The 11,877-nt window shown below is 30.4% G+C and overlaps 1 protein-coding gene across 1 annotated transcript; it reads right to left on the bottom strand.

Annotated features, from left to right (window-relative positions):
* Positions 1–764: 764 nt before the first annotated feature.
* On the bottom strand, positions 765–2,345 carry LOC109179204 (probable WRKY transcription factor 70). The gene is made up of 3 exons (XM_019328764.1): positions 1,929–2,345; positions 1,696–1,800; positions 765–1,402 (listed from the first exon to the last, which is right to left on the bottom strand). The coding sequence occupies exons 1-3, from the start codon at positions 2,267–2,269 to the stop codon at positions 934–936; spliced, it is 915 nt and encodes a 304-aa protein (XP_019184309.1). The 5' UTR covers positions 2,270–2,345; the 3' UTR covers positions 765–933.
* Positions 2,346–11,877: the final 9,532 nt, after the last annotated feature.

Below are 11,877 nucleotides of genomic sequence, written 5' to 3'. Positions count from 1 at the left end.
GAAATAAATTGTAATTCTGTGGGTAAAGTGAAAATTCAAATTAAATTGTTTGGTATGGAAGAATATAATGATTGAGAATTAAAATGAAAGAAGTAAATAAAGACTAAAATGCTCTTGTATAATAATAATAAAAACAGCAATGACAAAATAGTAATTCACTTTAAAATTACAATTCCACAAATTATGGAATTGCATCCAACCAAACCATAGAATAGAATTGTAATTCCATGAAGTTTGGTAACAATAAAATTACAATCTCATCCTACCAAACACCCTGCTAAGATTATGAACTGATCATTTATTGATGTAAAATAGCTAACTATAAATAGTATACAAATGAGAGTAAATAGCAAAAAGTTATAATTGTAACAGCTATTCTAACATAACTATTCTACAGGAACATAATTAGAACAAATACAGAAATAATATATATCAACCACATATAGTCTTAACACAACCCTCATTGCATTTCTCTGATGCTATATGTACATTATATTGTACATTATATTGAGCCGTTTGGCTTACTTTGAGTTATCTCCAATAAGGATCTAGGTTGCATATAAAAAAAAAATCTTTAAAAAAAAATAAAAGAAAAAAAAAATCAAATAACACAAGAAACTTAAAAAAAAAAAACATTAATCATTAAAAATTTTGTACATTGCAAAATAAACTTGTATTAATTTAAAATGTATTTAATAAGCTAATATTAATCATATTAGAGATTTTATATCATGTGTTTATCATTGTAAGTAGGACTTAATTAATTACGTAACTAACAGCAAATAATATTACAACTTGTAATGTAAATACATCACTACAAATTGTTCATTTCACAACGAGATAAAGTACACATTTTTTTTTTACATTAAAAAAAGAAAAAGAGAGAGCAAAAAGGAAAAGGAATAATTAGGCACGAGTATACGTGCTAGTATATTAGATTATTAGGAAATCGTCGATGTCGTCGACTACGTCGGAGCCGATGAATTGGCTCATATCCATTGTGCCGCCGGAGGAGATGACTTCCCCGTAATCCGACGCCGACGACAGCGGCGCCACGTGGCCGGCGGTGTCGTACGGCGAGCCGAGACGGTCGTCGGACGGCACGAAACAGTCGGAGGTCGAGGATCCGATGCGGCTGCCGTGGGGATTGTTTTCGTGTTTGATGGAGGAAGAGAATGTGGGAAGACAAGTGTACATGTCACTTTTACTGTTTTGCCCAAAGCAGAGTATGACAGAGGCGTCCTCGGGCTGCTGGAAGATCTGAGGGCATTTCTGTAAATTCCTGCATGTGTGCTTCCCTAGGTATGTTGTACGGTACAACGGTGGATCATCTTCCATTCTTTGGACCTGTTTGGTTGCTTGGCAATCCTGGTCGAATTTGTGGGTGCACCTAAAGTAATTCCTGCACATATTATTATTATATTAATTTTATTTTCAATAAACTAAAATTCAAACAAAAATATAAGATGGAATTTATAATAATAATAATAATAAGTGTTGCAAAAATCGCGCCTAGGTGTCTATTCTTAAGCCTTAGGCGGTTGGCCTCCTAGGCGCTCTAGGCGCCCTAGACAGTCCCCAAACGCCTAGAGGGTGCCTAGCGATTTTTTCAACATTGATAATAATAATAATAGTAGTAATAATAATAATATTATTATTATTAAGATTAATATTGAAGTGAAATGCATATTAGACCTTGGATATTTGGAATTAAGAATCACTTTTTGTCCATACTTCCTCCATGCATGACCATCATCCACCAAATTTGGGGATTCTTTGATTTGTGATTCACAAGTTTTTCTGCAAAAAAATATTCATATAGTTTATTAGACAACAAATAATTTCAAAAATATGTTATTTTTGGTTTCAAAAGAACATATTTTGAAGGGGAAAAAGTGTTAGTTTTAATTTGAAGGCTAAATATTTACCTCCTCTTGTAGCATCCTCTCCGATCTTTCACAAAAGTCTTGCAGCTACCACTGGAATCCTCCGATCTCCGGCCGTCGTAGCACGGCGAGCTGGGGGCGCCGGCGCCGCCCTGGGAAACCTCATCGGCGGTGTCGATCGACGACTTAAGAATCCAAAGGCTCTTGTCGAAAGTTCCCAAGATTTGCAGCAGTAGATCGTCGGCAACCTTAGGCTTGCCGTCGTCTCCAGGAGGGTTCTTTAACAAGTCCCATAGTTGTTTGGTTAACTTCTGGCCACGAATCAACTCTCCGATGGCCCTTTTCCAATCTCCGGCCATGTTTTCCGGCGAAGGGGATTGCATGTGCTGGGATAACTTGTACTGTACTACTCCACTAAGCGAGGAGTGAAGTAGAGTGGTGGAAATATTTATGTGTGGCAAGAAGATGATAAGATGAGTTTAGAGCCATAAAACGACAACGTTAGTCCGGTAAAATTCTAGGAAAATCAGATGGAGCTTGCCTGTATGATTCGTAGCGCCCAAGATTCCCACTCCCCACCGGCACCTTTAAATGGGTGATCACACTCGCCTCTTGATTAGTGCCAGTTGGGATCAATGCCGTTGCTGAGAAGCGGGTGGAGTGACACGCGCTGATCGGTGCGTCTGATGACAACATGAGCATTTCAAATGACGTATCTTAGGCATTGTCATCTCTGTGTCGTAATCCACGTGACAGCATGGCGCATTGGCGCCCTGACCTTCGTTTCCATCTTAACAGTAATTTTACTTTTAATTACTAGTAATTGTTGTTAAAAAAAAAAAAAGAAAAAAAGTAACTCTTATTTTAAAAGAAAAAAAAAAACATGGTTATCCATAATTAATGACAAAAGTTTGTGTTAGACCGTCTCAACGATCATTGTCTGTGAGACGAGTCGGGTCAATATGAAATGTAATACGTATACGGGTAAATGTAATACTAAATCAAGAATAAAATGTCTATTACACAAAATGTAATACTTTTACATTTTGATATACAAGTATTACATTTTCATTTGAGTAAATACCCAAAATTGTCCCTCGACTATAGCTAAATTCCAAATTGGTCCTTAACTTTGCAATTTTAACACGATTTGGTCCTCCGTCTATTTGACCGTTTGTTGACTATGATTTTTGAGAATATATATATATATATATATATATATATATATATATATATATATATATATATATATATATATATATATATATATATATATATATATATATATATATATATAATTTCATGGTCCATTGTCAGTTTTTTAAGGTTTCGGTTGCATTTCCAGACCGCACTGTTACATTTGAATCCACTGCCGAAAGTAATATGTCAAATCCTATCGCCTTTCTTCATCCCCTCTTTGGATTCAATGTAGTTGAGTTCATACCAGAGCGAAGAGTTAAGAAAAGTGGGGTGTTACATGGGTGATAGACTGTGTCACGGCAGTAGATGAGGGCAGGAGGCGGTGAAATTACATATATATCCTCAGAGATCACGGTCAACAAACGGTCAAATAGACGGATGATAAAATCATGTTGAAATTGCAAAGTTAAGTACTTAATTGGTTAAAATTGAAAGTCATGGACCAATTTGTGAATTTAGCTATAATTGAGAGACCATTTTGGGTATTTACTCTTTTCATTTATAAGAGTATCCTCATTAGTTGAGGATTTTATGAGATTTTTGTCATATCCTGATATCCATGTAGGAGAGAGGAAAACAAGAAGAAAAAAAAAACTTACAATCATAAAGTACAAATAAAAAATAAATAATAGCCTATTTACGTGACGCGCCATCTAGGCGCAGCAGGTACAAACTTAATTTTTCCATTTCTTCTCAAAGCTTAGGGCCCATAAAAAATTACATTTGCAGGAATAAAAACCTCACAAAAATCAAATCTCCCATTAGTAAAAAAGTCATAGGTTGGTAATTTTCTTCCTTACAAACTGAGTAAAAACTCATATTGGGGATGCTCCAAGTGCAACATTACTTATAAGGGAAAATATAATATTTTTTACGAAAAAAAAAACTTTTTACATCAAAATATGAAAGTATGACATCTGTTCCCAAAAGTATTATGATTTCCCTTATAAGTAATAAATATTTTATTCCTAATTTAATATTACATTTGTTACTATAAGTATTAAATTTTCATATTGACTCAACCCGACTCGTATCATAGATAAAAAACCTTGAGACGGACATGTGTGACTCATAATTAATTCCATTTTATGACATGATTTTAAATATTATAATCATTAATTTTAATTACTCTAACAATTACTCACCTTTTTTTTTCCCTTTTTTGCTTGTCTCAAAACGTGCAAATAATTATTATTTTTAATTAGACCATGGTGTGTCCTAAATAGACTCTAACTATAGAAGACAACTTTAAGTATGTACCATATTCGGGCTAATTTAAGTTTGCATAAGACCGATCTAATTAAGGATAAAATGTTAGTTATATTAATTTTTCCATCAAATAATATATCTTTAATTAATAATTAAACATTTAAAGCAAAGACTTTATTATACTCTTATTATACGGAGTAATTAAAAGTATAATTAATTTTTTTAAATATAATTAATTCTTCTCAAATTTTATCCCGTGGCTAACTGAGATGTCTATGTGAATTAAAAGTATAATTAATAATTCTTTACATTACTTACTGCGCACAAAGAGCCCCTCACTGCAGCTGGTGAGACTCATCCTTAGTCATTCTTTTTAACTTTCACCTATATGACCAGTTGAACTGTCTATGCGGGCAAGTATAATTAATAATTAATTATAGTGCTGGGAGTTGGCTTCATCTGTTTGTCATTATATAATGTGGATCTCAAAACAATAAGGTGGAAAGTTGATGAGCAGAGCAATTTACAAAAATGACCTTGATTGTATGGAACATGATCCTCCACGTGATTCCCTGATTTCCATCGCCCCTCCGGCCCTCCCTGATGGCTTATTTCGCGTTTGGACTTTAAAACGACAAAATATTTGTGGTTGAAATGTGTAAGCAAGGAATAATTAATTCTTGGATTCCCAACTCCATCCACCATAATCCAATTAAAAATTATATTACAAAGTGAGATTTTCAAACTCAATGCGCTTATTATTTATTAATTGTACTTGTATTCCTTATTTTTCTGAGAGATTTAAAAATTATACCCAGATATGTTATTTGTCCCATATCATATAATTTTTTTGGCATATTTTTAAACATTAAAAGACTTACATCCTAATTGGTAACATAATTAGCTTATAAATCAATTTTAACTTATTTAACCACTATTAATTGTTTGACTTAATTAATAGTCAATATAAGTGTTGGATTAATTATTATTATTATTATTATTTTTTGTAATAATTTATGGCTCCACAACGCTGAAATTCAAAAAGCAGCTTTTTCGATCAACTTTTTGAGATAGTTATTTTGCATTTAATCAGCTATCAACTAACAACTAATTTACCAAATATCTTTCTTTAATTAGCTAATGCTATTAACTAGTCAAATCTGCTAACCTAATCAGCTAACATCTATTTACCAAACACCCCCTAGAAAAATAAAATGTATGTGTTTCTATTGTTTAACATTTTTAGATGGTTGTTAGAGTAATATTTTTTTTTTCTAAAATTCATCTTTTTACATAGCAATACAATTTTTTTTTTTTTAATTCATTGACTAACCTGAATTGGCTAATTAAGCATACCTTGTGTTAAAAAGAAAAAAAAGGAATATACTTATTAATCAAATATGAAAAGATTTGCTTTCAAAAAAAAAATATGAAAAGATTTAATAATATATTGTCAAGTAAAATTAGACGGGGAATGTAACATTATTGTATTTGTTAATTAAATCTATTTTATTTCTTTTTAGATAATCATATACATACATAGTATAAAAATTTGTTGAGAACTGGATATATTTGAGCGTTTACTCGTAAATATATATAAATATTTCACCCGTGCTGTTGGTTACACACCTTGCTATACAATCTTATTAGTTGTTTTATTTATTTATTTATGATCAAACCACATGTTCTTTTTTTTTTTTTTTTTTTTTTTTTTTTTTAGTTAGAGTAGACTAGTCATGTTGATGTAAAGTAAGATCTTAAGGAGGTGTTTGGTTGGATATAGTTGTAACTTTTTTCTACTTTATTTCATTGCAATACAAATTACAGTGTTTGGTTGGAGGGAATTACAATTCCACAGAATTGCAATTCCCTCCTTTTGTTGAATTGTAATTCATGGGGGTACCCCATGAATTACAATTCAATGCTTTTGGGCCGGGAAAGGAAAAAATGGATAAAATGGCAAAAATACCCTTGATGATTGTTATTCTTCTTATTAAACAAGGACATTTTAGTCTTTATATCACTTTTTCCCTTCTCATTCCTAATAATTCTATTCCTCCTACCAAACAATGTAATTTGAATTCCTACATTATTCCAACCTTATTCTTTTCCACCGAATTGCAATTCTTTTCTTTCCTAATTTCTTCCCCCAACCAAACACCCTGTTACAAAGGGTGTCAAAGCACATATTTGGTCAAACTGAAATAGATCCACGTCATCTCATTCACACCTTATGAGTATATGTAATTTTTTGATATATTATATTTCTCTACTAAAAGGCTTCTTGATGCGGTGACATTATAATCTATAAAACTTTTAACAACTTTTTAATTTAATTGATTTATGCATAAATGAGATGACTTCACCAAAAATTAATAAAACTAGCGAGTAAGACTTAAATATAAACAAAGAATATAACATATGTGTGTGTGTGTGTGTGTATATATATGTGTGTGTGTGTATATATATGTGTGTGTGTGTGTGTATATGTGTGTGTGTGTGTGTGTGTGTGTGTGTGTGTGTGTGTGTGTATATATATATATATATATATATATATATATATATATATATATGAAATTTGTAATAAACTATTTTAGTGGCTATAGTAATTGGAAGGTTCAGAAGATGGGAATTTCGACTACAGCGTAACACGCCACTAACGAACGACGCGTTGAATTCTTGATTGGCGGCTGAATTATCAAGACTTTCTAGATAACCTGAAGAATTTTGGTCAGTTTTTTGTTTTTTTTTTTTTTTTTTTTTTTTGTTTTTTTTTTTGTTTTAGTACTATCAACTCTATTACAATTTACAAGGTGGTATCTGTTCAAAATACTTTTTCCATATGTTATATATTAAAGAGTCAATACTCCACCACCAAAAATTCGATCATGTGACTTCCCACAAGGAAACTCAGAAAATTTAAAATTAGAAAACATAAATCATATTTATAAAGCTATAACACAAAATTTTCATTCTGAAATTTAGAAACAAGAAAATTTGGAGAATTATTTTTTCTGTTTTCAAATTTTATTAAAATAAAACATTTATCACCTATTCGACTGATCATATATATATATATATATATATATATATATATATATATATATATTAATATATATCATGACCATCTTTTTATTTTCTACTCTAATTAACTCATATAAATAGAACTTAATCACAGACATTATTCGGATTAGCGGAATTAAAACTTAAAATCTAATTGATTTTTAAATTTTGGATGACCTTAATAGATTATTAGTTCATATATTATTAGTTATGTTATATCCTAATATAAATTTAGTTTTAATATTATTTATTAAAATTTTATATCTAAAAATTACTTGATGAAATTGGATATATATTAATTTTATAACGTTATTGTTTTAAAATGAATTTAAAAAGATGAATATTAATAAATAAGTTTTTGAAATATAAAGTAGATAATGAAACTGAAAAGCTATAAAATAGAAAACTGAAGTATGAACACTTATTACTTATTAGCTTCTTGAGATAGGTTCAAATATCAAATCTATGCAACATTGACTAATAATTTGGTTAAGTTAGCTTAGCTCAGTTGGACGGTTTCATGTGATTGGACCAATCTCTAAGAAATGTCAATAGGCCATTTTCATCCATTTAAGTATTTAACAGCTACCCATATTTTTGTCAAACGCTATTACCAAATTAATGGCATGTTTCGATGAAAAATATTTTTTAAGGAAGTTTATTTTCAAAAAGTTGAGGAAAATGTTATTTTGTGTTGTTTGGTTTATAGAATTCATTTTTCTTTAAAAATAGAATTCTTTAAATTTGAGGAAAATAAATTCTTAGCTTCTTCATAGTATATTGTCTTTCTTAAAAAAAAGAAGAGAAGATGACTTGACATGACTATTTTATTTCTATGAAACTTTATTAATTACTAATCTATTATTATGTAGGGGCATATTAGTCCTTATACTCATTATTCCTTACAATTCCAAATGCATCCAAACAATAAAATTAATATGCACAGTAATTTATTTTTTCACCAACCAAATAATGGAATCAATCTTCAGAGTAATATCTTTTGCCTTGGCTGATTGAATTTAGTCTTTTCAATAACTTAATTTCTAATTAAATTTGTGAATTGAACAAATCAAAACGTATAAAGGATTTGTGAGGATAATTGTTTCAATAACACTGAAGTTTAATAATTTTCCTTTTTGGTATCAAAATTGCTTCGATTGCACATCTTTGTACCTTGTAATGCACATTGTTTCCTTGATTTATGTGCATTTTTCACCTGAGAGCTCCTTAGCACCTAACCCCCCCCCCCCCCCCCACACACACACACACACACAAACGGCCAGTGTTCCCGTGAGTCCACACTTCCCTATGAGTCCGTGTGGACAGATCTGAGCCATTGAATACTTGAGATCAATAATGACTTAGATTTGGCCAACTGTGCAACTTCGCAACTGTGCACTTCACTTGCACAGTTTGCAAAATCTAAGTCATTGATCTCAAGCCTGACCCAGATCTGTCCACACAGACTCATATAACAGGATGGACTCATTTGATCACTAGTGTGTGTGTGTGTATCACACAATTTGTGGGTACTTAATTAATTTGATGACTTGGTAATTTTTTAGCATATGGTTTATTAATTTGCATGTAATTTATTAAACTCTCGATTATTTGTTACATTTTTTTAATATTTGTATATAGCAATGATATATTAGAGATGATAAAATTTTCCTGGGTAAGTTTAACAAACCAAACTTCTTGATTAATTTTTCAAGTAATTTAATTGTTATGTTTCTCATGTAACACCAACACATGTTAATTATTTTTTCCCTATAAAGTTATTCCCATCAAACATATTTTTTGGAAACATTTTTCTAGAAATTTATTCAATGGGAAAGTAACAAACGCCCTCTCAATGTTAAAGATCACATAAGAAAAAGTTAGGTTGATTACAAATGGAAATAATTCAATATATACTTAAGGACTAAATTTGATAGCTTTAAAAGTTAAGGATTAAAATTAAGTGTAAATGAAGCAGCGTTCTATGCAACAACACTTTAAAATCTCAACTATACAATACTAAAGTAGGAAAATTTTAAACAAAATTACACAAATATAATTGGTATTATACCTTATAATAGCTCCATAAATATGTTACATCTGGGGAAACCAACTAAGTTAGTCAGATTATATTGTTGACTAATTAGTACCACAATATTATAAGTGCGACTCTCAACGGGAGCGATCTATTGGTCTTCTTTATTTGAGCCAATCAATTATATATGAATAACTAACCTAGACTAGTTACCTCTTTGTAGTCCTTTGTCGCCTAAAGTCATAAGACAAGATTTATTCTGTTATTCAATGCATATCTTCATATAGTGACTGCGAGTTTTCTTCGTCACTAAAAAAAAAAAGAAAAATTGTCACATCCTAAAATAGAAGGAATCTCACAATGCTTAGCTTTAAGCATACCGAAACCTGGATTTGTAGTCTCTCTGATCTTTATCTTGAGCAGATCATTTCTCCTTATTTAAGTTCCTTATTAATTTGTTATTGTTTAGTTTACATATTATAAATTTCTTAAATTCCTTACTTTTTAGACCGTCCACCCAACAGCAGAGTTTTCTTGGTGAAATTAGGGCAATGAATTTTTTTTTTCCTTTTGGCAAAAATTATAATATATATTATGCATATAGTAGTAAATATTTTCTAAACTAATTAAAATAATAATAATAAATGAAATATGTCATCATTATGTATACATTTATTAATCACACATACATTGGCAACCATGTTATAACCTTGATTGGAATAAAACATGGTCATCAAATGTTGCTTTCTTGTTCCTAACAACCAAGAGACTAATTCAAATAATGGTCCAAGATTTTGACATGTTTTATATTTTTGGTGGTTAATATTGTTAGTGGTGCTTAGCTTAAAGAAAGATGAAATGAGTTATCCAATGGGTGGAAGCTAAGCATATGGGGGGATTGCTATTGTTCACACTTCACATGCACTGACCCACACTCCAAAAGTCACCTTGTGGAAAGCTAAGATATTTTGGTCCCATGCAAAATGTGTTCACACTTTATAATTTTGGATTTATATATAATATATTATTGGCAAGTTGGGGCGAATATTTCTTCACCTTTGCACTGTTTGGCATGTAGTGACGACGTGCGGAATGGGGTACATTGAATATGAACCAAGAAATCTTTTTAATATGTTTTATAGTGTATAGCAAGGCAGCTGTTATATGCTCACAGATGACAGTAACACACAATTTTCTCTTTTAATGATATATAGTTTTCTGTGTTTGCTTAATTTTTTTTTTTTTTAAGGTAATTAACGGGAACCATTAATCATGTTAACGGGTATTATTTTTCTTTTTAAATACTCATGATTCTTTTACAAGATAGTATTTAATTTGTTTTATACTTTTTTAAATATTTTAAGTCAAAGAATGACCAACCATTTGGAATGATAATCGAGATGCATGCCATCACATTGGCTGTTAAGGACATTTAGGGGGGTGTATTCAATCATGACTTTCATAGAATTTTAAAGACTTTTATGAACTTTAAAAGTTTGGGGGTATTCAATTCAAACTTTTAGAGAGTCTTTAAAAGTCATGCAATATTCAATCAAGATTTTTAAAGAGTCTTTAAAAGTCATGTGGTATTCGATTAAGACTTTTAGAGAGTCTTTAAAAGTCATGTGGTATTCAAAAAGTTATAAACTTTTGTAGACTTTTTAATTTTAAGACTTTTGTAGACTTTTTCTTCTGAAATATAAATAGTTTGAAATCTAACCATCAACTCCCAGATTTCAAAATTTTCTTTCTAACAACTTTGAATGTTTTCTCTCTCTATTTAAACTCTATTTTTTTCTCCCAATTTAAAATTTATAAACTTATCTAAGTTTAATAAAATTATTTTTTTCTTCATTATCCTATATTTTCCTCATACCTAAACTCTACCAATTTTTCTCTCTCCTAAACTTTACAATCTTCCTCTAAAAATTTAAAATAATATTATTTTTACTTCATTAGTGCTTGTTTATATTAATTTTTATTTTTTCTATGAATTTTTTATCCCTAACTTTCGCTAATTCTCTCTAAATACATGAACAAAACAAATTTTTCATCATCAAATTTTAGTATATGTTTCATAATATTCATATAAATACTTATATATTTTGATTTTTATTCTTTTTATGTTTATATTTGTAATATATATTTTTTCTTTTTTCTTTTTTAACAACAAGTTACTACGAATAGCGAACTACTGTTCGCAACAATAATTTGGGGTTGCAAACAGTAACAACTTGTTGTTGTTCGCAGTCTCAAATTGCTATTGCAAATAATAGTTCTTTGTGTGATGCCTAGCAATATATCAAGTATAATTATATATATATATATATATATATATATTATATTTTTTATGCAACTTGTTTTTTTTTGGTGGAAACCACACATTGTGGTCCGGGTCTTTCTCTGTCCGTTTAACGGTCCAGGTCCACCCAGTTCGCTCCGAGAGGCACAGAAGCTGGCCCAAAGGGAATCGTCACTTGTGGG

This window comes from Ipomoea nil, unplaced genomic scaffold (genome assembly GCF_001879475.1).
Source record: "Ipomoea nil cultivar Tokyo-kokei standard unplaced genomic scaffold, Asagao_1.1 scaffold0878, whole genome shotgun sequence".
NCBI lineage: Eukaryota > Viridiplantae > Streptophyta > Magnoliopsida > Solanales > Convolvulaceae > Ipomoea > Ipomoea nil.
This window is presented reverse-complemented; position numbering and strand designations above follow the sequence as displayed.